Raw genomic sequence first — 27812 nt, 5'->3', positions numbered from 1 at the left:
GACTTGGGGAATTGTGAAACAATCTGCTATTTAGACCTCTACGGCACTAAAATCGCGTTGAATTAACGAAAAAAAATGCTGAGTATGTTGGACCTTTTTAGCATTATTAAACTTTCATCTTAGAAAAAGTACCTAAGTACTTCTTTATAGGCACATTATTTTTGTACACAACCCAATTTTTTCTACATGTTCCATGCATGGACGCGTAATGATACGATTTTCCTTAGTTACATAACGTCCCGAATATTTTCCACTCAGACTTTGAGCTTTGAGTAAAACATTTTACCCTGTACATTACCGGCATAAATCTACTTACGTATATAAACTAAAATTGATTTGTATGATACAGTTAAGTATAGATTTTCTTTATCTCAACGGTTTCGAATCCGACAACTATGATACCTCCTTTTTTATCTACTCCCAGTACATGCTTAACTTTTGGTAATCGTTAGATATCCACGAAATAAAAAAAATCTGCATGTTAAATAGCTGTGCTTTTAAATTCAAAATTTAATATTCATCGTCAAGTCAGTCTATTTGTTGTGACTCTACCACTGGTTCGGAAAGCAGATTCCACCGATAAGAGCCGGCACAGCAGATTGATTTTAATATATTGGCGACCTCCTTGCACAGTAATGCGCTGTGGTCTAGATAAGTGGAGATCCCGGTGGCCGAAATCTGGGAATTTATAATTGCAGAATTTCATCTGTTCTTATCTGGAAGCCTCGGCCGTGGTTATGTATAACTCCATTCTCGCCAAGCGATTAGGGTTCCCGGTACGGGTTCACACAGAAACTGATTAGGAGTATGGTTTTATGTAACTGACCTAACCCTGCATCATAATACCCTGCTTACTACCACTCGAGATAGCAGTCGACGCTAAATTCTAATGACACAAAAAGACTTTCAGCCACCGTATCACGTTCACCTGTCTCGCGGTCTAACCCAGTGAAACCTATTAAATATAGCGATCGTAATCTTACGTGTAATATGGCACTTCTCAAAACAATAAACCACATTGTATCTCCGTCCTGCCAACGCAAGTAAATACGCTGTAAAACAGAAATAACGATCAAAACATCCTGCGTTTTATTGTTTGTCCGAGAGTGGAAATTGCTTGTTATTTGTATATTTTATTTATTGTCTAATCCTAATAATGTAACTGAATATAAACATGAATGCAAAATAGAAATACGTGAAACACAATCGACGCACATGGGATGAAATAACTAATGCCCGCTTTATAAATGACGACCTCCCTGGCGGTGCATCCTGGATCTAGCCATTATAATCTCCACGCTGGGCAGATAGGTTGGTGACCGCAATAGGTTGTAGTAGCACAGGAAGCTGCTCCCTGTTCTCCGATAAGTAGGATTAGTCGCCTCGTACACCCGTGGAAAGAGAAGAACGGTGGTGACATTTGTATTCTATTCTGCATGTACCAATCAAATAAAGTTTAGTAAAAATATCGCACCTACACGAGTAACTCAAGTGAGTCGGTTTAGTTTTTTTTACAAACGGCTTTAAATGAGATCGTTACCTCTCATACGCAGCACATCTTAAACATATTGTTTCACGGATACCGTCCCGAAAATAAATACGCTGTAAAACAAAAATAATTATTAAAACATCCGGCTTTCAATGTTTACTTGTGTTTGGGAATTGAGGTGTATGTTATTTCGCAGCTAATTTTATTAACAAACTCCTTTAACTACACCTTAAGAGGGGGTATATAGAAAACTCGCTACTTTTAGATTTGATTTTTACAGTAGTTCACCCAGTTTGATTTACCCAAAAAAAAAACATATAAAAACTACATCATATTTCCAAGGGCCCTGATTGAGCAAAAACATAAAAATATGAAATTTTATGGATAGACAAAATTACGTAATCTCACTCTAATTTTTAAGTATTATAAATATCTTTTCAATCTGTTAAATAGTTCCGAGATAATATTTAATTACATAGTTCCTATGAATATTATCCAGTGCCCATATTAGCCATTTAAAAAAAAAGTATATTTAACGAGCTATTAAAATAAAATGTATTTAGCGCTTAGTACATTCCTATTCGCGCAATATATTGTCTGTCTCACCACACTCAATGTTTCGAATTCGGTTTCGGTTTTAGTTCGTATACCCGACATAGTTAAAGTCAAAACTATCTTGGGTACCTACTCGCTGGACATAGGTATTCTGTAGGGAGTTCCAAACTCCACGGTTTTGTGCCGCTTGAATCCAGCGGCTACCTGCGACGCGCCTAATGTCGTCCGTCCACCTCGTCGGGGGTGGACCAACGCTGAGTTTACCAGTACGGGGCTGCCATTCAAGCACCTTGGGACCCCAACGTCCATCCCTCCTCCGAACTATGTGCCCCGCCCATTGCCACTTCAGCTTCGCGACTCGTTGAGCTATGTCGGTAACTCTGGTTCTTCTACGGATCTCCACATTTCTGATTATATCACGTAGAGATATTCCGAGCATAGCTCTCTCCATCGTCTGCTGAGTGGCTCTAAGCCTTCTTATGAGGCCCATAGTTAGCCATACTGCTTTAATAATGTAATATAATTACTGTACCGGGCTAACCTGTTGGGATGATAGCGGGTAGTTACATTAGCCCTTTCTAACCATCATCGCAAAATGACTTGGCCGCTCGAAGCAGTAAAACTAAATTTGTCCGTTAGTTTTGCTAGCTAAAAACTAAATCTACGAGGGTAACGAACGTACCTTTATCTAAGAAAAAGACCGCAACAAACTTAGGTGTTATTATAGGTTGATTATATAATAAACTCACAGTTTCAGATAAAACTAGTAAGTAGTCATACTAAAGGTTTTAATGGCATAAGCAGCTTGTTTAATAAGATACGGTGTTAGCTTGTATCCTTGTTCCAGCGGGATTTAAAAAATACTTTTGCTTGTTATGCATGGCACAACTGTTAAATTTATCTGGATGAAATTGAAAACATCCTGGAAAGAGATAGAAGACACATTTAAGTCTAGAAAAATGGTCCGAGCGAGAAATATTGCTGGCAGAAACTAGTCGGAATATAAAATTATTAATATCGTCTCCTTTGCGGGATGGAGTCTTGATAGAGTTTATACGCTTTCATAACATGATCCCCAAGGAAATCTTAGACCTGCCATTGGGTAGGTAAGTTTAAAGCATTAGTTAAACATATTTGATTATGTTGAGGTTACTTATTATAAAATTGATTAATTTCCTAATAACAGAGAGATATTTAAATTCTTAAATTAACTCTTCACTACTCCTTTAATTGCCAAGTGGCCGCCTTGCTGGTACTTAAGACTTCCCGAGTGCCTTGGAGAGCACACCAAACCTTACTTATAATCACATGAATTTTGCTTGAGCCTGCAAGGTCAATATTAATTATCACGAATAGTGCATAGTCTACTGTCGAACTAAAGGTCCCTTCCATATGTTGAGTATGCCCATAATATTGATCTATTTTGTCAAAGGCCAAATGATTTTAAACGTGCTATTATTTCTGCTTTGTCAAGCAATCCGGACTGCACTTTTGGATTATAATATTTAGTTTCTTTTGTAATTTTTTAGTTTTTCTTATTGTAATATTACAATTGTTTAACTTTTTGTATTTATGTTATAGTTTGTAGTGTCAATATCGGCCATGTAGTAGTAAATGCTGTGTACACCTTTAAGTTGCTAGTCACACTGATTAGAAACAAAATATTTGTAATTTTCTTTTACTATGTATTGTGAACAAGCTGTTGGTGTTCCTTTAATAAATAAATAAATAAAAATAAATAAATAATCACCACCCTCGGAAGACGGGTTGTTGATTGCACTAGATGTTAATGGTGCTAAAGGACACTGTTGCCTGATCTCCATTATATTCCCCTACTCACCTCTTATGACACCCGTGGGAGAGGTGGTGTAAACTGTATTCTTAACTGTCAGTACCACACATCACGGAAAGAAGTGATTCTCGTGAATTCTGATTCTCACGATTGATCGTGAACCTTATGATCCTCTTGTTCGGAATTTTTATATTCTGTTGACTGAACGAATATTTATAGGAAATCCGTACCCTAACAATAAAGATTGCGCAAAGTCAAGAGCGTATAATCAACAATTACGTGCATTTGCATACATTAACGCGGATCTTGAGCACGCTGCACGCTTGTCTGGCGCCGAGCCGAGTAGTTGGGGTGTGGGCTAAAGTGCAGGACACAAATTTTTATGTCCGGCCACATCGCGCGGGCCAACTCGCCTCATTATTGGCGTTCATCCTTGAACATCGGGACCAATATATTGCTTGACATACGTTTTTTTGGGAATCAAAACCATCGGAAAATGGAGTCACACCCTTCATGTCCTGTTATTTCGTATGTCTTGGCTTACAACTATCATCAACCCATTATCGGCCCACTATAGGTAACAAGTACCCCTTCAGAGTGAAAAAAGTTTTGACCGTAGCCGAAGTCTAACACGCTTGGTAGACTTCACGTGCGGATTGGTAGAATTCACACGCCGTTGAGAACTCTCAGTCATTCAGGTTTCTTGACGATGTTTTTCTTTATATTTTAATTGCTTAAAACGCACATAACTTAGAAAAGATGGAGTGTCATGCTGGGATTCGAACTCCCCCACTGAAAGTTAAGTTCCTAGCGGCATTGGATAGAAGCAGGCGTTACTTTGCGGAAATGAATAATTGTTAAGTCATTTCCGCAAAGTAACGCCTGCTACATCGAGTCGTAGTTCAAAATATTTGGTTCAATCAACAATGTAAGCAGTTAAATGTCATTCCAAATTATATTAATATCAGATCCAACACTCGAAAGCACTTAACAATTATTCATTGTAAAGTCAACATCTCCTGAGGATGCTCCAGATTCGGAGCGAAACGTGTGTAGAGTATAAGGATTAAAGAAATTTTAAATTACACTACACAGATTCTCCTGCTTTTCGCGGAGTATAGCAAATTAAGCTTAATTTTGATAAGCTCCTAGCGGCTTCTGCTATCAAGAGATTTTCGTCTCCCGTAAAATCGAAAAATGATATATTTGTAAAAGAGCCAGGCAGCTAAGATTCTTGCCGGCTTCTTCTCGATAGAGTCTGCACTACAAAATGACATAGTTGACTGTTTAATAGAGCTTATAAGGAAAGCCTACTTAAAATAATTGAATCTTGAATATTTATACAGTTTTAGTCCGCTATTCGCCTTTAACTTAGCACTAAATCTTCTTGATCGACATCAATGTGATAGCTAATGCAGTCAAACTATTTATGTTTTACGTGCGTAATTGAAACTTTACTGTTCAAATGCGCACGCCACTTTATTGCACTAGTACAAGTACCTACTCTTAGTATTTTTATTTTCTATTCATTTTATAGACTTAATTGTACACCAAAACGTAAAGACACAATGTATCTGCCTACTATTTGGAGTTTTATTCTTGTAAAACTTTTCATTATGTTTTGGTATCCTAATAGGTTGTGATAGGTTGCCTGGTGATAACCAGGCAACCTATCACAGAACAAGAGAAAAGTGACAGTATCGAGGGAGGGTGTCCAAAAAAAATAAGTAAAGAAAATAATTAGGTACTAAAAGTAAACACAAATAACAATAAATTTAACTATTAAGATACAAAAGCATAAGCAATATCTAAAAATACAAGTATAATAAAAAATAAGTTGTTTCATGTTAAATAATATATTTCAATATAATCTACATTATTCAATGCATTACTGAAGTCCAATAAAGCCAATACTGTTACAGACTGATTACCTGTACCGAAGCGAATATCATTTTATCATTAATGTCACTTTTCTCTTGTTCTGTGATAGGTTGCCTGGTGATAGGATACCAAAACATAATGAAAAGTTTAACAAGAATAAAACTCCAAATAGTAGGCAGATACATTGTGTCTTTACGTTTTGGTGTACAATTAAGTCTATAAAATGAATAGAAAATAAAAATACTAATAGTAGGTACTTGTACTAGTGCAATAAAGTGGCGTGCGCATTTTAACAGTAACGTTTCAATTACGCACGTAAAACATAAATAGTTTGACTGCGTTAGCTATCACATTGATGTCGATCAAGAAGATTTAGTGCTAATAATAATTAGAAGCTAATGCAGTCATTTGAGCCCCAAATGAAACTAAATATAGCCTCATGTTGGAGCGGGTGCAAAACAAATTTATTAGGTACTTATATTTAAGAATGTATGGCGTATACCCCTTCTATCCCCTTATGTATCCGACATTATTTGTACTAGGCATGGTGGGTTACAAAGAGCTGAGAGCACGGAGGGAATTTACACTCGTGGCTTATATTGTAGAGGTAATGCGAGGTAGGACACACAATCCGGATGTGCTAATGCAAGTAAGGTTGTGTGTCCCCGAGGGGTATGTGAGGCGGAGGCGACGGCCGACACTGCTGGAAGTACCGATTGGGCGGACAAATTTATTAAAAGAGGCACCAATGACGCGCGCCCTCCGCATCCTCAATGTCATATCAGAGCAATGTGATTTGTATTGTTGCGCTCTGAGTGAATTCACGAGGATCGCAATGTGGGTTATTTGTTACCCGAATAGGTAATTAAATATTATAATGTTAAGATTATGTAAAAAACAAAAAAAAGCTACACTATCGCATTAGGTTTTGGTATTCTGTAATGATAGTGTTAGAATAAGAATATAAATAAATAAATAAATAAATAAATCATTAGTAGGTAATCTTGACCAAAACCGTAGTTGTACTAAGACCGGCTCGTAAACCAAATTGAAAAGGATTAAAAACGTTAGATCTTAGATAAAAAACGTGGCATTTGTCTATGAACTATTCTTTCAAAGACTTTGGAACGGATAAATAAAAGTATGACATTTGTTCGTTTACAATTGTAGAATCATTTTCGTATATCAAATATTAAAACGAAACGTAGGAAAGGAAGATAATTTTCAAAAGAAGATCGAGTTCTGAGACGCTTTAGCGCTAAGTTGTGTAGACGCTTTGTGAAATTTATATCTTAAAACGTATTTGAACCGAGTTTTGTGAAACTTGTATTATTTTCTGAGTGGAAGTAAACGTGCAATATAAAAATTATTTCTACGCCCTGACAGGGCCCCATAGGCCATGACTATGTTAAAGCATGGGCAAGTAAATAAATAAATAAAAGGAATGGTCACAGTCCAATTACAAGATGCGAAAAAATAGTTGTAAAATACCTTTAAAACAGAATTCGGTAGTAAAAAATATTCGTTACACCAAAACGAGTCTACGATAGCGCACGTGCAAATCTTACACTAACACATTACATAGGTGCAGTACTGAAACAGTGCATTGTTAATTTGAAGTCAGCGTTTAAACTAAACACGCCTAAGCAAGCATTATAGGAAAACGTGGTTCAGGAAACTCGGTTTACGAAGCGAACCGGGAAATTAGCCCTGAGTTTTTTTTCGTCGTGAAAAAAATATTACAAAAATAACCATAAATAAATATACCATCGCCATCTACTGTCAAATTAAGCGTAGCTTGTGTTATGGGTACTAAAATGTCTGATGAATATTTTCATTAATAATATACATAAATACTTATCAATAACATATAAACACCCAGACACTAAAAATAATTCATATTTATCACATTAACGTTTTTCAGTTGTGGCATCGAACCCACAGCCTTGGACTCAGAAAGCAGGGTCGCTGCCATCTGTGCTAATCAATATACTTATAATTAATGCTCAATTTTTTCGCAGGTCAATGGTTTGGTTTTGCACGGAAGATGTCATCTCAACGCGTCAGTAATCATCAAAGGCCTAGTGGGGCCCGTCTTCAAAATTATCCTGTTAAGGTTTGTATATTACTTCTATTATTTATTACACTAAAAGTTAGCTTGACTGCGATCTTACCTGTTTGTAAGTGAGTCGAAGCCGGCAAACCTGTAAGGGGGTAAGGCAGAAAGTTAAATTAAACCTTCGCATTTATGAGTTATACAATTAAGTGTAGGCAGCGCTTTTATTTATTTATTTATTTATACTCTTTATTTGTACACCACTGAAAAACGAAACAATAAAAAGAACAAACACGTGAAGAATGAAGCAGGATACAAAAGGCGGCCTTAGCGCTAAGTAGCGATCTCTGCCAGGCAACCTTAGGATTAGGAAAACTAAAAAGAAAACGAATAGGTGGGGTACACTATTTAGTACATACGCACGAATATCTACGAGTACATACTAATACATAAACCAGACTACACAAATACAAAAATACTATTGATAAATATAAAAAATAAATATTTTATGCATTTATGAAGTGCACGCCACTGAACCTATAAACCTAAATCGGTTTCTACTAATCCATCTCATCTCTCTTAAGTAGGTTACTAACCTACCCAATGTAGGTTTTCGCTATACTTCGGTATTTCTTTTGCTGCTTCACAGACCGACATAAACATATACTTCAATCCCGTCATGATAAACGTGTGGTACTCCCACTTTTTAAAAACTCAGAAAAATGAATTTCTTCAGTAGCTCTTTCTCCTTTAAAGCTGTCAGATGCTGTAAGTTTTCAACTGGAATTCGTGCTCTGCTGGATAAGAAAAACCAACGCAAATTCACAAAAAAGAAAACCAAAGAGACACCGGTTTTGTCTTAGTAGTACATATTAAATTTACCAACACCCTACACCCTATTATCCAACACCCTAGTACACGAAACCAGTACCCACTTGAATCTTTATAAAGATAAACTTCCATTATTCTTTTTTACGGTAACACATAAGCTAAAAAAATAATAGATTACGCGTTTCCTTTAGAGATTGTTCAGCACTTAATCCCTTAAATTATGGCCCCTACACCGTACACTCGCATAAAAGGGGACATTAAAGAAGATCGCCTTTAAAAGTTTACATGGCTGTATAAGAATTGGCATTGACATCAGCTTTTGTCTGCGATTTAACTCGTTTATTTATATGTTAAACGGTGTAGGCCAAAGCTAAAGACATACCAACAACTTCTGGCCAAGTAGTTTGGGCTTTGGAATTATTTTCTGGGGGACCGAGTTCGAACCCCGGCACGCACCTCTGACTTGTGTGTGAAGATGTGTGAAGTCTTCTAAGTTAGGTGTCTAAGTCTGCTAAGTTTATTGTGGTTGTGGGAAGGGCCGCGCCGACCCACTACAGCGCCTGTGTGCGAAACCTATGAAGCTTCTCTTTTTATCACGAATCTTCATGAATGAATATTATTCCTACATAGTTTTATAATTTGTTATTTACAAGGCATACTTTGTACCCTCAAAAATCTCAAAAATTTGTAAAATCCCTCAGTGCCTGAATACGAAAGTCTTCGAACAGTGCGTGTTGCCAGTGATGACTTATGGCTCCGAAACATGGTCGCTAGTTATGGGCCTCATAAGAAGGCTCAGAGTCACTCAGTGGGCGATGGAGAGAGCTATGCTCGGAGTATCTCTACGTGATAAAATCAGAAATGTGGAGATCCGTAGAAGAACCAGAGTTACCGACATAGCTCAACGAGTCGCGAAGCTGAAGTGGCTATGGGCGGGGCACATAGTTCGGAGGAGGGAGGGACGTTGGGGTCCCAAGGATGAAGCTGGATTCAAGCGGCACAAAACTTTGGAATTTTGAACTCCCTACAAAAGACCTATGTCCAGCAGTGGACGTCCATCGGTTGATTTGATGATAATGATGATACTTTGTACCGACGCCTATTGTACTGACTTACTTATCGATACTCCAAAACAAAGTATACATTTATGTGTAAGTATAACAAAAAAAAAATCGCTGGAGGCGCCCCTATTTTCTCACAGGGGCGGCGCGGCTCTGGCTGTGGGTGCGTTTGGGACCCTCGTAGCTTTAGTTATAGGTTTATAAAGTTATTGCCAAAACTACTCACTACTATGTACATATTTTGTATGTAATTAACGCATCAAAAGTGCTCTCTATGTACCTACTGGAATAAAGAAACATTTGACTTTGACTTGACTTACAATCCGCCTAGCCTAGGGCGTGGTGGACTACGGCCAAAACCCTGCTTCTGAGAACCGACTCGTGCCCTGTAGCCGGAACAGAACCAGATGAACGATTCATCCGTTGAAGCTAAGACTCAAGAGTCTCGATTTTCAAATTCAAAATTCGAAATTCTTTCATTTCCAATAGGCTTCATTTATAAGCACTATGTAGCATCGGTTCGGAAAGCAGATGCTACCGAGAAGAGCCGGCCAGAAACTCAGTAGTTGCTCTTTTCCAACATCAACATTTGATGAGAGCAAGGCTGGCTGCTTCCAATCTACCTTGTTATTAAGAAATTCATCAAATGCATAGGAATCTTTATGTATTCAATGGGTTTTTACACATTGTTTAAATGTATGCATTGCCAGGTCCAGAATTACCTTAGCAATAATGTTGTAAAAACGTAACATAATATTATACCGATCTCATAGAAATAGGACGATAAAATAGTTGACATAGTTATGTCATGGTGCGCATGCTAGCACTAAAGGAATGCGCTTCGGGCTTTCCACCACAACTGTAAAATTAGTATAACTTCAAATCAAGGATAAATAGACATCTTGTGTGCTGAAATCCAAATTACGAATTGAATAAATACATTTTATTTCTTAACTTAACATTCCTTTTGTATTCGGTTTTTTTTATGTACTTTGAATTAAAAAAAGGCTTCTCTTCATTGTATACTTAAACCATCAATATTTATTTCTAAATACATCAGGTATACCTATTTATGTCACATAAAAAATACTTTTATTATCCCTTTTCCTTAACACATTTCTCGCTGCGTGAGAACGCTCAGCTGTGTCACGTAATAAAGTGTGATTATCCGTAAAAAATACGGATACACGCATAAGATCTTATGCAAATATTCAAATTCTTTTGTGAGAACGAAAAAAAGGCTTACTTATTCAACGCCTTTCACATTCAGGCATTTTTACAAACCATGGATAGTGAAAATTTGGTGTTTATATTTATGAGTGGTTAAAAATATTTAGTAAATTAGTTAATTATAATTTTTTTTTATTTGTAACTATCGGATAGAAGCAGACGTTACTTTGCGAAATTCCGTATATGTAAATATTATGAAATCAAGCTTAATTTGCTATACTCCGCGGAAATCAGAAGAATCTTTATGGTGTTATCTATAATATTTATAACGTTAAGTCCTCATTGTAAAGTTAACATCTGAGGATGCTCCGGTTTGAAGTGAAACGTGCGTAGAGGGTATATTGCCGAAGATCGGAGTATAGTAAATTAAGCTTAATTTTCATAATATATCATGGGATTTTTCAACAAAATTAAATAACTTTCCACTTTATGGAGCTCTATTTAACCGAAAATGGTTTTATGAAAATTGTTTCGCACATTAGCCTGGATCGAAGTAAACTGAACGACTTTCCAACGTATGGGCGCCATCAAGAACATTTCGGTAATATCATGGCCACAACAATGTTGCCCATCGTGAAGAGCTGGCATAAGTCAGAGGCTGAAGACGCGGGGTTTTATTTCATTGCTTTTACAATTATTAAAAACTGAAAAAGTATCGAATATTAATATCTATATACTCAATTCTATGTCATGAACATTGGGTTATTAATCAAATATAATTTTAATTGTTTCTTGAAAACTTACTATGAACTAATTTTAATAAAATATCTAGAAAATATGATTTTATAGTTATCAAAAGTTTAATTATTTACCCACTTTATAAAATTACTGTAACACTAGACTACATAATTTATCTTTATGAAAGTGTAATTTACAGAAGCTGAAGTCTACATGAATTATAAAAAAAACAATGCGGGAACAATCGCGACACAAACCTTTATACTTATGAAAAACCTTGGCCATGAACGCCTATTCTAAACAAATAGCATCGCGTTGGGCGGCACTCTTGCGCTTTTATAGTTAAATTTACAGAACCTACATTTTTTACAATTTGTTTTTTTTTAAATAGTAATAATTGACAGACCAAGCAGATGGCAAACCTGATGGTATGTCGAAAACCATCGCCTATAAGCATGGCAACACTTCACAGGGCATGCGACGAGCACGTCCTGCTACATGCCGCACTGAGTCCATCGATTTAAGGCGTAGGTGCTAAGCCTCGATTGCCAATAATTACACCGGCAAACACGCCTTTCGGGCCGGAACACAGCGTTAAACAATGCTGTATAGCAGCAGAATTAATCATGGCGATAGTACTTCCCCGGACGAGCTCTGTCACAAAAAGTTCCCTCCTACTAGTAGTTTAAAGTAGGAGAACTGTAGTAGTACCTACTAGTATCATAAACTTCGGTGCTCTAGATATTGGCGTGTTCAACTATGCATCGCAAGAATTTGTGTTTAAAAATTATTTTTTTTCTTACAAATCTTAATTTTTCTTACTTAACCATGGCGATAGTACTTCCCCGGACGAGCTCTGTTACAAAAAGTTCGCTCCTACTGGTATTTTAATAGTAAAAGAACTGTTCTAGTTTCTACTAGTATCATAAAACTCTAAAGGTTGGCATGTTCAACTATGCATCGCAAGAATTTGTGTTTAAAGAAAAAAGATTTTTTTTTTCTTACATATCTCAGTGCCACCACACCACAGTACCTCAGTACCACGGTAGCGTCTACCCGTATTAAGAAGTAGAAGAAACATTAAGCGTCAGTCCTAGTTATTATCAGTAACATGTGATTAAAATCGTTAAAGCCCGCCACCCCGCATTGGAGCAGCGTGGTTGGTTTATTCTCGAAAACCCTATCTAACTTGAAAGCGGAGGCCTTTCCCCAACGAAGCGATGAGGCGTTATGATGTTTAAAATTATGAGATTTTACACGCTTTATAATATTTAGCTTCACTTGTATGTTTGTATCTTTGTAACCGACTTCTTTGGACGCTATTTTGACCCACTTTACACAGTCAGATTTCGTTTAAACTTTGTAGACATATCGAGGTTCGATGACAATATACTAATTTAAGCAGATTTTTATTAATTTATATAATTTACAACTATAGTCTCTAAAGCAGGTATGATGTTCATTATAATTTCCAACCATTATCTTAAACTTCTCTCTTCGATGGTGAATGGGTTACCGATTAATTTTGCTCTAATAAAAATAATAGATCAAGAAAAACTAAAAAAAAACGCGTTTATAAATAAACTAAACTAAAAGATAGAAATTAGTTTAGTTTTTTTTTCAAACCAAGCGTGTATTTTAATGTATGATGTATTTGTATGAGCTATTTAATTTATTTAAGTCCTAATATTTGGTTTGCAGACGAAAGGCAGCTTTGGAGGATGTAGCAGTGAAACCTATCACGCAGTTTCCAGTGGCGTTGGAAGAGGTAAGAATTTTATTGCAAGTTAATATTATTAGACACCAGCTGTTGCCCGCGGCTTCGTACAAGGTTTTTTGGCTTTTCATGAATCCTGCGGGAACCGTACACTTTTTAACTCAGTACTTAGTCAAACTAATTCGTCCGATCAGAATACTTGAAAGTTATCCAGTATACGTAAAATGAAGAGGAGGGCATACCAATCGATGACCACGCTAGAAAATGATTGAAGTGCTCGGAAACTAAACCGATCTTGATGACATTTTGCCCAAATTTAGCTTTAATTAAAATTTATTTAGCACAACAACAATACAACGTGCATTCTGCGAGATTATGAATCGAAGTAAAATGAAGCACTATTAACGTTTTGTCTCTTTAAAACTACAGAGTTTACTTTTGTAATTGATAAGCACCTACCCTAAGTAAGAAAGTAGCTATTCAGCAAAGTTACTTATACCACCACGTGATATAGGTTCCAGTTTCCACAGATAAGAGATCATAAATAAAATAATTACTTCTTATGTAAAAAGCAGCTTATATGTTAATCCACGAAAGAATCTATCTCCATTCCAAAATTTATTCCAATTGGTTCGGTAGTTTTTGCGATAAAAATACAAACATCCATCCATCCGTCCGTACAAACTTTCGCATTTATAATCATAGTAAGAAAAGATTTATTTCTTCGGTTATTAGGTACTTTTAATTCATTCAAAAAATGACACCAAGCGATGAAATAAAAAGCAAGCAATAATTTTTCATGATTTTCCGCTAGTTCATTGTTATTAGGAGAGTCTTTTAAGAACGTCTAAGAAACCGTGTAAGTACCGAGGGTTGCTTTGCTGCGACTAGCTTTTTTAATACAGAATAATCGCGAAAGCATAAATAAGTCGTATTTTTAACATCGTCTATAGACAACTAATTCATAAAACTCCACCCAACTACAGGAGGGTAATAATAATGCTCCATATTTATATAATTGATAAAGAAATGAAATACGTAACTTTAGGATATAGGAGTGGGCACCTAACCATTGTGAGGTAGAAATAAATATCCCCAAAAAACATGATAAAAAGCAAGAATTTGTTACATAACTAACTGTTATTTTTAGGGTTGTACTACAATTTCGTTGTTTATTGTTTTTTTTTTGTAGTAATAATTGAATCAAGCGGCCCACTTTATTCTAGATCTATCTAGAAAAAAATCTAGATTCACTAGTCATCCAAATTAAACGAGTTGTGAGCTGTATTTTACTTTACAAGTAGGTATTATTGCTTGTCAAATTCTTGATAAAGACGTAACAATCCATTACCTCTAACTCGATGGAAAAGTAATTTAAAAAAAAATCTGCCGATCAATGCACATTTTCTCATTTTAAAATGTCTCTATACAGCAACCATATTGATTTTTCTTCTCGGTAAAATCTGTATTCCGAATCGATAGTAGAGTCACCACAAATAGACAGACATGACATTTCAAAAGTTCTTTTAAAGAAGACTTAGGTACTTGAAATAAGTAATTTTGGATTTTGAACCCTGAAAAGTCACTCTGGTAGTGTCACTTAAAATAGCCTTATCAAAATGCTGATAAAAATGTTATAGCCTTTCTCAATATCCAACGCAAAAATATTTATACAAATCGGACTGGCAGTTCCTAAGATTAGCGCCGAACTTGCGACAACTTAATGAAAATCATCAGTTTTATTTTTAGCTCTCGATGAAATCTTTTGAAAAATTTGCCGATACAATCTTTTGTTCTTAACAAACAGAAAATTGGATTTCTTCGAAGAATATTTCTAGACATTTTATTGATTTAGACTCGTTTTTTTTATAACCTATATATATATAGGTTAACCGATATATATATTAAGTTTGGCAAGTTGAAGATATAACATGAAATGTTGAGGTGTCAGATTTGTGCACATTGCAGTCATTCGTCTCGTTTTCAGCATTCTTGTTTCTATTTACAAGTTGGCCCTTGGCCTTTTACTGCAATCTCACCTGGTGGTAAGTTATTGTTTTAGAATAGCAGTTATTGTTCGATATCAACTCCATCGAAATCGGTTCGCGTGTCGCGGGATCCGTACTGGGACCGCGAGCGCAACATACGTGGCGCAGACCCGCTTTCACACATCGGCACTCTCAGAGCAATTAGGTACTACATTCAACACATCGACCCATTACCGACACACTACAGGGTACCGGGTGTCTTCCCACAATGAGAATGGGTTAAGGCCGTAGTTCACGCTGGCCCAGTGTTGGACTTCAAACAACTTTGAGAACATTACGGAGAACTCTCAGGTATGCAGGTTTCCTCACGATGTTTTCCTTCACCGTTGAAGCAAATAATATTTTAATTGCTTATAACGCACATAACTTAGAAGAGTTAGAGGTTGGGGTTCGCTCCCGCTATTGAAGTCGAAGTCCTATCCACTGGGTTATCACCGCATACTGGCTCGGATCTAGGTACTACATTAATTGTTACAAAATAAATTTTCTAGTTAACCAGCAATCAATAATTTAATTTCATCATCACCATAAATAATAAATATACTACGTCAATACACACACCGCCATCTAGCCCCAAAGTAAGCGTAGCTTGTGTAAGGGGTACTAAGACGACTGATGAATATTTTTATGAATAATATACATAAATACTTATAATATACATATAATAAAAAAAAAAAATAATAACAATAATCATTTATTTCAGGCTTTACCCATAAAATTTAAGATCAGTTACGTCATAAAATAAAATGCAATTAAAATAAATACATGTCAAAAATAAATAAAACTAAATTAAAACAATAAAACATATATAAACATATAAAACATATAAAAACATAATAAAACATATAAATATAAACACCCGGACACTGAGAAACATTCATGCTCATCACACAAACATTTTCCAGCTGTGGGAATCGAGCCCACGGCCCTGGGCGTCAAAATACAGTCCACTATCTATATAAATACATTAGATTAACAGTTATATTATATCCATGTCCCAAAGCGACTTCTACGCGGCATCTTAATTTCTTAATCGCATCGCTGGACATCTTTTACGATAACTAGCCTCGCCTGAAGTATAACACCAGACCAAACCACAGGAAATGCAGTGTTAATTCCCTAATTGCTCCCGCTGGGATCGAACTCTATACCTCCCATAAAATCTTCATCATCATCTCGGTTATCTTGTCCTAATCCAAAGGTTGCCTGGCAGAGATCGCTACTAAGCGATAAGGCCGCCTTTTGCATTCTATTTCCGTCTTTGTATTTCTTTTGTTCTTTTATTTTCCTAACTCCATACTGGTGTACAAATAAAGAGTTAAATAAATAAATGCCTATCTCAAAAAATCACCAGCCTGCGGCTCGGGCCATGACCCCCATAGCACCATTAGGTATAAAATAATAAGACACTGCATAAAAACTATTTTACGAGCAAATGCACACAAAAATAATGCCTGGTACCTAACATGTTAATCGTATGTTAGGTACCAAATGATACAACCTGTAGCCGTATGCTAATCGTGCGTAACGAAACGAGAAAGCGACTGTTAATCTAAGGCATAATACTATTTAAATTATAATTTATTATTATTGTTTATTCGCTTAACACTGACCTTGCGCTTACCATCTCTCTTCTCTTTCGCACACACAGCTTGATACTATGCTGTTGATTTCCGTACATTTTTCCTAAGACCCACCGATCAATTAAAATTGAACTTTATTGCAAGCTACCGAGCGTTGATTTTTAATTAATACTATATTTTTCAGTGTTTATCTTGCACGTGAGCGTTACAACGTTCTAAGCGTAACAATTGTTTATATTAAATTCAACTTTAATTTAATGATGTAGCGATTGAAAATCGCTTGGGGAATAAAAGTTTTATATGTGTGAACGTAAATAAAATCTATGTTATCTTACATTTAACAATGTCAAACACATAAATGTGTACCTAGTGTGAAGACGCTAGGGCGCACGAGTGTACGTTCACGAAAATTAAATAATTTAACGTTAATGCTAACTTAATACAGTGTTATTTATTGTTACGAACCGTTATGTGTTAATAAAGTGTGTTAAATGTTAAATGGTGGTGATTAATAGTGAGTGTGCGATTAGTTTGTTGTTATTAGGAGGATATCGTCAATTAGCCTAAAAGCGTGTGTTATTTAGAAACTTGGTTTAATTTGAATACCTATCGGTATCGTAATGCTACTATATTTAGAATTTGATCTCGTACCAAATATCCTTAATATGTCAATCAATAAATAACTACCTGTATATAAACATCCTTATGATTATCATAAGCATTATTTCTCCAAGAAGCGTCCTCTTTCATAGGGCGGGGGGAATGTAGCACCATAATTATCAACCCATACCGACTCACCACAGTTTAGTTGCAAAGCCGTGCATGGGTTATGGAGTTCATTGTTTAAATCCCGAAAAACGGTTCTCGGGTGGTTATCCGGGATAAACAGTATCCTATGTCCGTTACGTAACAAACAAACATACAGACAGACTCACATTTCGGGTATACGACGCCATTTCATCATCATCATATCGACCTATTACCGGCCCACAAAAGGGCACGGCTCTGCTCCCACAATGTGAAGGGGTTAAGGCCGTAGTCCACCACGCTGGCCCAGTGCTGATTGGTGGACTTCACATACCTTTGAGAACATTGTGTAGAACTCTCAGGCATGCAGGTTTCCTCACGATGTTTACCTTCACCGACGAAGAAAATGATATTTTTAATTACTTAAAACGCACATAACATAGAAAAGTTAGAGGTGCGTGCTGGGATTCGAACTCGGCCCCCCGAAAGTGAAGTCAAGCTTCTATCCGCTGCGCTATCACAGCTTTAGGTCTGCAATTCTGTATGAGTTTACATATTTAGATTAGGTTAAGATATATAATTGAATTTGATTACCGGCTGTGCTCACGCGAGATCCGGGTCAAACTGTACATTGGGCGCAAGCTACATACTATTGGCGTCTTGCGCTGACATGGCGCGGAAGTTAAGCCGTGCCATTAAAATTTTATACAAAACCAGCTCTTACCCGCGGCTTTTTACGCGTTTTTTGGTTGTTCATGAATCCTGCGGGAACCGTACATTTTCCCGGGATAAAAAGCAGCATATATGTTAATCCAGGGTTATGACCTATCTTTCTTTTATACAAGAGAGTTTTAGTGATACGTGCCAGCTCCATGTCACAAACGTACAATTTATCTATCCTCCAAAACCCTCTTTTATATGAGAGTTTTATGCAACGTGTAAATGAAAACCAAAATAATTCTTCACAGGCTTTAGAGGTACATTATAAAGTACTGTCTCTGAGACACGACTTTTGACCGAAAACCTAATAGTTTTTGAGTATATCACTGCCATAGTGTAGATACATAAGATACAGTCCCATCACTTTATTAGGTACGCGTCATGTAACGTAGGCACTTTGCGCGTGTCGTCTTTTATCTTAATAGGGTTGTCATAAGTAAACACTTAGAATGTTTTGAATTCGTTTGTATGGAATAATAAATATGCTTCTTTTAATTTAATATTTTACTGGGCGATTCTTTGTGAATTATACTAATGCATCCTTCAATATTATTTCGCAATTCTGTTACACGTTGTATACAAGAGAGAGTATTAGGGCTATATCTAGTTAGCTACTACACATCATGCTGCTTGACTAAGGGGGAGACTTTAGCTATTACCACCACGTCTTGATAACTGGGACCGGCTTTATGAGCTATCCGAAGGGCTGGTACTTAGAATTTCGTTACAACTGGACCCGATAACTTAAATATCTTTAACCGACCCTAAAACGTTCCCAGGACCTCATGAGATTATACATTAGACCTACAAGAGTAGTTACCTATTATGGTTTAATTAATAGATAAACATTAATTACAACATCATAAACGGGTATTTCAACATTAATTACTTACATAAACACGGGTATTTCAAACCTTGTAAAGAAATCACTTTTATCTCTATCTAGATAGGTAACTATCAGAAGAGGTTTATCCTTGCAAATAAAATCAATACTATACTCAGTGCCTACTCTACTCTGTGATTTTAAACTAGGTTCTTTTTTTGAACTAATTTATAACCATATGAGACAACAATTTAAGGAGAGCACTGTCGCCTGTAATACAGGTTTTTACCTAAATCAGGGACAGTAGATGTTAAATTGCACCATTACATACATTTATTATCTACATACACACCAATATAAGATGTGGGGTACGCATTTGTTTGTATATTTATTATAATTACTTTACGATACTTTACTTGTTCAACCTACCTATGATAAATAAATAAATAAATAAATAAATAAATAAATAAATACAAGTACCTACTCAAAAAAAAAATATAGTTCAGAACATACAGAATACTCATTCTCAGCCATTATTGTATCAAGTGCATTGTGTCCGAAAACCCTTATTCGCCTTCGTTATATTCCCTTAGTCGCCTCGTACGACACCCAGGATTAGGGGAAGGGTGGAGACACTTAATTTGTACTCGTATCTTACATATGTCGCTTCAAATGGAGACGAATTTGAAGGTGCCATTTATATAGGAACTAGCTAGACCAGTGTGTTCATAATAAAGGTCATTGGCTGCAGGTAATGGTGACGATACCCGCTTAGAATACTTTTAAAAGTTATAAAAAACTAATATACAAAAAGCACCGCTTATTTTGTAAATCGCCCATAAACAATAATATGCGAGCTAAATGTGAAGTGTTATCGAAGTGATGTGATTCGGACAAAGTGATTTGAAAAGTGCTAATGACGTAAAGCGTACACCTACAATGCAGTGATGACTGTAATGACCGAAGTGCGCAGGCGCGATACGGATGACTATTACAAGCCCACCGCGTTCCTCAGGTCAATATGGCGCCGAACATTGTCGTTCAAGAAGAAAAAGGTGAGATTTCTAATTGGCTCCCAACTAAACAATGAATTTTTCTCAAAGTATTTTTTCAATGCTTGTTATTTCTAAAAAAACTTTAATGAAAATTATAAAATTATAAATTCATTCATTTTAGTTTTTTCTCCGAATATATTTTATAGAACAAGCTTAAATTCCTACAGCTAAAACGGGGTTAGGTGAATTATGTCGTATAGCGTAAATAAAAGAATTCAGTAGTTCATAATAAAATGGAGTGAACGAGCAAATTCAATTCCAGTATCAAGCAGTTTTTCTTCCTTTCCTCAGAAACTGATTATCCAAGATTTACAAACCAAATTAAAGATTCCTGTCGTCAATAGGATGTTGCATCCAGTCAGGCTAACATGCTCACAACGAGATAAATGTCTACGAGTTTTCTCGCCTCATCATCATCATCATCACCATCAACCACTGGTCCACTGTTGCTCATAGGTGTTTTGTAGAGAGTTCCAAAATTCACGGTCCCGGGCCGCTTACTTCCGGCGGCTCCCAGCGACTGGCTTGATGTTGTCTGTCCATCTCGTTAGGGGTCAACATACGCTGCGTTTACTGGTGCAGGGTCGCCATTCGAGTACCTCAAGACCTCTTACGTCCATCGGTTCTCCGAGCAATGTGCCCCACCCATGGCCACTTCAGCTTCGCGACTCGCTGAGCTTAGTCGGTAACTCTAGTTCTTCCACGGATCTCCTCATTTCTGATTTGATCACGTAGAGACACTCCTAGCATAGCTCTCTCCATAGCCCGCTGAGTTACTCTGAGCTTTTTTATGAGGCCCGTAGTAAGTGAGCACGTTTCAGATCTCTATCAGTTCAGAATAGAATACAATAGAAAAACTTTATTGCAACACAACACAATAGAAATAACACAAGGTAAACAGTAGTAGTACTTAGTGCTAGGGTGCAAAGGCGGTCATATCACTAAAAGTGGAAGGTGCATAAAGTATGTTATAAAAAATAAAATAAACTTACATGAACATATACACTACATTTACATAATAACTACAAAAATACCGGTATAAATGTATATATACTAGTATATATATTTGTGCTATTATAAACTAGCATAATACTCAATTACATAGATAAGTAATATTTTTTTAAGCGATGTTTAAACAGGAGAATAGACTAGGAATGTCGTATTTCCCAGGGGAACGAGTTAAAATCAGGTTGGCGTCTAATCTCATAGAAATAGAACGTGAAAATGTTGGTCTAAATTCATAAAGCCACGTTTAAACCACGTATCTGAAGCCCTACTGATTCTACTTTCCGTGGTTCAGAATGATGGTATAAGCTAACTCATTATGTACCATTAATGCTTCTGTAAACCATTACAAAAGACATGGAAATAAAATTATATTGATAGTACCTTTCACACAGTTGTTGAAGCAATCGTAGGCATTAGCTTAAGCATTAGCATTTCTAATGTTATCAAGAAACGTTAAAACATAGTTAACGTAACATAAATCAGATTTAAGTACATATAATATTCGAAATCAATATGAGATGACTGTAGGGCTCCGAAACATGGTTTCTAGCTTTGGGTCTAATTTAGTTGGCTTAAAGTCAGTCAGCCCTCAATGGAGATAGTTATTCTCAGAGTATTTTTATGTGATAAAATAAGAAACAGAACAGAGACCAAAGACATCCGTAGAAAAACCAGAGTTACCGACAATGAGGATTGGACGTTGAAGTCCCTATATATAGTGATGGAGTTGCGACACCGACACGACACCGCAGTATCGGTAGACCCCTCTCACAAGTGGGCATGAAACATGACACAAACATGACATGAGCAGCACAAAACCTTGGTGAGAAAAATCCTTTCGTAAGATCTATATCCAGTAGTGGACGTCTATAAGTCAAAATAATGATGTGGAGACTGCAATTACTGATCACATTATGTTGGACAGCGCAGAGTCGTTAGACCCCGCTCACTAAGTGGACATGAAGCGAGTCGAAGGGTCCCTGGACATGAGCGGCACAAGGGCTTGGAGACTAGAAATCCTTTCGAAAGATCTATATCCAGTAGTGGACGTCTACCGGTCAAAATGATGATGTGGATTCTGCAATTATTGATCATATGATATTGGACAGCGCAGTGTCGGTAGACCCCGCTCACTAAGTGGACATCAAGCGAGCCGCAGGGGGTCGCCGGATATGAGCGGCACAATGCCTCGGAGTGAGCAAATCATTTTAAAAGACCTATGTACGCTAGCTGTTATGGCGCGCTCGAACGTAACAATAGAAAGATCTTCCTCCGAGCGGGTAATAGTGCTCGGAGACTGAGATCCGACCTTTCATCTTTGGAAGTTGTATATATGGTCATTATTTGTGAAAACATCGCTACGCGACGCAGTATCTTTGTGGCGCCATCTAGTTACATAATGTCGAGACCGCAAAAACCTATGCCCATCTCTGGACGTCTACCGGTCGAAATAATGATGTGGATTCTGTAATTACTGATCACATAATATTCCATAAATTTTGGACTGTTAGTTTTATAACTGATAATTCCATTCCATTTAGTTTATTCGCAATTACGTTTTGATGATGTTATAACACCTATAAAAATGTACGGAACACGTACCTAATATTTATATTAAGAAAATTCACGTAAAAACTAACTCAGGTGACATACCTAATCCACGTGAAAGGCAAGTTTGTTTGAAACCTCCCTACTTTGAAAGTCAAAAGCTAATGGCATAAATAATAATTTATGACAAAAAGCTTGCGACCTGAACTCTAACTAGGTAGATACTTGATTTGAAGTGATATTGTGTGCTGGCGATAAAAAAAAATGACTAAATACGAATCAGTCTTGCTTACTTAGGGTTTTGCATCTTAGCAATACTATAATATCTTAGCAATAATCACGGTTTGTTTGTTAGGTATTGCTAGTTTCGAAAACAGAAGTTAATTGCAAACATCGTAATTTTCCGTAATTACATAAAGCTTATATTTCCGAATTTCCGCTTTGCAAACTTCGAGGCAAATATTTTTTTAAATGTTTTAATGATAAATTAAAGTGACGGACGGAACCGACGGAAACAAAAGTAATCTTTATGGGCCGAATTTGTTAGATCTTATCATAAATATTCACTCGAGAAGACTCGTAATTTTTTGTTCATTAAGATTTCGTTTTCCTATTTAGGGTATTCCCCGAACTTTTTGTTCAAAATGTAATGCCTTTTTAGCGGTTACAAGGTATTGTCGTCACTGTAACATATGGATTGTAGCGGTCTCCACATTACCGTAACTAGATGGCGCCACAAAGATCCTGCATTGCTCTAACGAAGTGTTCACAAAAATTTACCATATATACAACCTCCAAAGATGAATGGTTGGACCTCGGTCCCTGAGCACGATCTCCCGCTCGGAGGAAGATCTTCCTATTTTTACGGTCTAGCGTGATACGCGATGGTGATACCATAGCTCCCGTACATGGATCAAGATACCAACTCCTAGTTCAACTACGGAACCCTTAACGGAAGTTGTGAAACAGGTTTATTACAAACGGTTTGAACGACTAAATTAATATCAGACTAAACAAAGTATGTAGATATGTATTTTTGGTTGCTTAAATAAACTAAGCTAGCGATAAGATACATTGATAAAATACACAATCCGTTTCAAGTGGGATGAACTTCGGGCGTGTTTGCGCTGATAACCGCTGGTGTTTTCACCAGACTGCGAAAGGTTAATATTCCTTTATCGACAAATTACCGGCCCAAAAATTACGTTGTGTGTTGTGTAGTCCACTACGCTGGTCAAGTAAGTGTAGATTGTTATACTTCACTTGCCATTGAGAACATTACGGAGAACTCTCAATCATGCAGGTTTCCACACGATATTTTCCTCCATTGTAAAAAAAAAATTGAATGACTTAAAATGCTCATAACTCCGAAAAGTTACACGTGCGGGCTGGAGATCAAACTTGTTCCTCCAGAGTCATCCTTACTAATATTATAATGCGAAAGTGTGTTTGCTTGTTTGCTTGTCCCTTCTTATCGCCCTAACTAAGGAACAAATCAACTTGATTTTTGTCTTCGAGTTTGTTGAAAGGACGGGGAGTAACATAGGCTACTTGTTATCCCTGGTAAACGTACGGTTTCCACGAATATTAGAAAAAAAACTGTAATAAACGCGGACGAAGAACGTGGGCAACAGCTAGTTATATTAATAAAGCCTTAACATTTTAATAGTAGATTATGATACAAGTATGCTAAGTGATACTTTACAGTCGAGGCGGTATTAAGCGCTTGAGCTGCAAGCGAACGCGATAAGGAAGCCGAGAGTATAAAGATCAATGAATACGCGATACATATGACGTTTTTAATCACGCTTGCGAGGAAAAAAAAGGCTAAACATTCAAATACTCTCAGAAAATAACTGACTCTTTTTTGCTGTTATTCCACTGCATGAAAGTTTTGTAGGCACCTCTCTAGATTTTGGTGATAACAGAATATTCAAAAGGGCACGGTTTTTTTTTACGCGCAAAGGTAAACCGGCAAACAGCCAGCATCCTTCGCCGCATTCAGTCTATATTAAAAACAAAATAAAGAGAGTATTTAAAGAATTATACGTCTAATTTGATGAAATTATTCACTATGAATTGTGAATAATTTCATCAAATTACACGTTTATTAATCATTATTAAACAGGTCCAGAATATATTTTTAGTCGCATAAAACCTCTTACGAACAACGTAAATAAAAGAATCTGTATTACCCGGATAAATTAAAAATGGTTTATATAAATGTTGCAAAACATATAAATGTTGCAAATTTAACTTAATCTGGACATCATTAATAAAACACGCGTGCCTAATATCTCAGATTATGAGCCTTAAATCAATCGAAGAAAGTTCACATTATATAACATTTTGGACCCTATTCGATTTCACACTTTAATTATTTCGGTACACTTTAAAAACTTTATTCATTACAATCTAATTTTGACTGTGTTCGCCCAGATAGGGAGGCTGAAATTCTTACCACGAGGCCTAACTTCGCTTGTACCGCTGCGACGATAAAATATGGAATATCTTTGTTGATTCTAGTGATAAAACTTGCAAGTCATTAAAACGAAACCAGACAGTGTTGTTTGCTTACATTTTCAGCTGCAAATTGTTTTAACAGTTGGCAGACGAGCATGAACTCCTATTTACATTGCCATTGTATTATTGTAGTTGTGTAAACTGCGTGTAAACAATATGTGCAAATAGCACGGGCGAAACTTTGACAACAATTTTTTTTAATCTCTCTATGTGTATATAATCTAAGTCTATTTATTTATTTTGAATAAAATATAACATGCATTCACCTATTTTAGGGTACATTGGATGGAGTATAATACCGACTAAAAAGAGAGAATAGAGAGAGAATGAAAGACAGTATGAAAATCCCTCCTTTTTTTTAAGTCAGGCAAAACTATAAGTTTAGGTTTAGGTACATACTCGTATATATATTGATTTCCAATATTTAAATATAATACCTACATATTAATGTTACACTTTTCTTTATTTATACTATTAATATGGCGAGTATTTTTTTGTTTCAACGCGCTACTCTTTGGAAGTACGTTTTGTTAAATTCTTTTTTGCATAAATTCATTGCCCAATTCTTGAGGAACATAAAGACGACACATAGTGGTAAATAGTTAAACTTTTATAAGCTGAATAATATCGGGCGATGCAACGCGATGTGTCAAGCTACATAATATCATTGTTCGCATAAAGCAAAAATATCCTAACAGGAGTTGTACGCATACAAGTCCGTTGGGACCCACTAGTGAAATATGCATACAAACATTTATTTAATATGTCACTAAATAACCTCACTGTATACAAATGCTTTATACAAACAAATACGTATGAACTGTCAGTCTGGTCTGAAAAATATCAGTTATTAATAGCGGCGTGCATAGAGGGTATGCACAGGGTATGCAGATAATATAAACAGGAGAAAATCTCCAGTAAGAGTTATAGAAACTTAAAGGTAGGCATTTTATAAATCTTAAAGAGACTATCCTCAAGTTTTTTATAAATCGTACTGGAGATATTTTTCATTTAATATTATTAGTGCATTCCCTGTGCATACCCTGTATGCACGCCACTGCTTATTACAATAATAATTGATAAAGGTCATAGGCAATTCTTTACGTCACTTTTTAGAATTATACGCAAATTAAACAGGGGGCTATCTAGTATAATATCAGCTTACGACGAATAGGTAATAATGTAGAGGACTTACAGTGTTTACGGTAAAATATTACGAAACACGACGACCTGTCTGACCCAGTGGTGTTAATTGCCGCTAAAAGCAAAGTTTTTTGTTTCGAAGTGCTGAAATGAATACTTATTAATAGTAAAATGGAAGGTATAAGTTTACCAAATTTACACCTATCGTCGTCATATAAATGAATTCCCGACACTCTACAGGGCATGGGTCGCCTCCCACAATGAGAGGGTTTAGTCCACGAGGCTAGCCCATTGGTGGATTCCACATGCCTTAAAAATATTATGGAGAACTCTAACGCGTAAAGGTTTCGTCACAAAGTGTCCCTTGACCATTGAATCAAGTCAATACTGAATATATGTTAATTGTTCAACACGCACATAACTCAGAATTGGTGCGTGCTGAGATTCGAACTCGACCCCCCGGAAGTGAAGCCAAACTCCTAACCACTGGGCTATCAGTGCTTCATTTTTATATTAAGAGTTGAAACTCTATATCAGCTGTAACGCGTATTACAAGCTAGACAAGAGCAATATACCCATCATGCATCACTAATGGTGTTTTAAACTGTTATTTTTTATTTATTTGTTCTGGTTGGGCTGTTATTGTTTTGTTGTTACTTAAACTATTATTGTCCACGTGTGTTCTGCACTTGATGACATACGTATTTTCTGTTATTTCAGGTGGACGACCGTTTTGTCAACTACAAAGGCGTACGAGATATCACCATCAAAAAGGTTAGTGTCGACAGTAATACAAAGTGTCGTTATATATATTATTGTGCGCAAAGTGTGAGATTTTCCACCTACGTACGATTGCGTGAACGTTAACTACGATTTATATGGTATCAAAAGAGCGCCTGGAAATCTAGTGCCACTAGTGTACAGTTTCTCCATGGTTGTCACTGAGATGATGCTTCTTCGATACCATATTAAAAATTGTAGTTGTTGAAGTTTCACGCGATAGAATAAGTAAACGTAGGTAGAAAATGTCACACTCTTAAAATGTTTTTAATAGGTCATCTTATCAGACCTTTGTGGTTTTCCTATTATTATTTTTAACTGTCTTGAGGCAACACAATATCTCTTAGGAACTTAGGAGATTAAAATATATTTAATTCATTGCGTCAACATCACATTTAACGACAATGTTTTCCACGTCAGAATTCATATTCGACAACATGGCGGATTTTATTTGGTACATATTATGTAGTCTACAGACTTGAAAATTATAAAAGATGAAGTCTGGTCAATTCTTACTTGTGGTCGCATATATTCTCTTAAGTAC

The 27812-nt window shown here is 36.3% G+C and overlaps 1 protein-coding gene across 1 annotated transcript in view; it reads left to right on the top strand.

Moving 5' to 3' along the window:
* Positions 1 to 27812, top strand: part of LOC120626564 (inaD-like protein) — a 232822-nt gene that overhangs the window by 195251 nt on the left and 9759 nt on the right. Inside the window, exons 26-28 of the mRNA XM_039894120.1 lie at positions 7739 to 7833; positions 13275 to 13341; positions 27209 to 27262. Coding sequence (XP_039750054.1) covers positions 7739 to 7833; positions 13275 to 13341; positions 27209 to 27262 — 216 coding nt within the window. The remainder of the gene's footprint in view (positions 1 to 7738; positions 7834 to 13274; positions 13342 to 27208; positions 27263 to 27812) is intronic.

The sequence above is a fragment of the Pararge aegeria genome, chromosome 1 (assembly GCF_905163445.1).
Source record: "Pararge aegeria chromosome 1, ilParAegt1.1, whole genome shotgun sequence".
NCBI classification, from domain to species: Eukaryota; Metazoa; Arthropoda; class Insecta; order Lepidoptera; family Nymphalidae; genus Pararge; species Pararge aegeria.
Note: the sequence above shows the minus strand (reverse complement) of the source record. Positions and strands in the feature narration are given on the sequence as shown.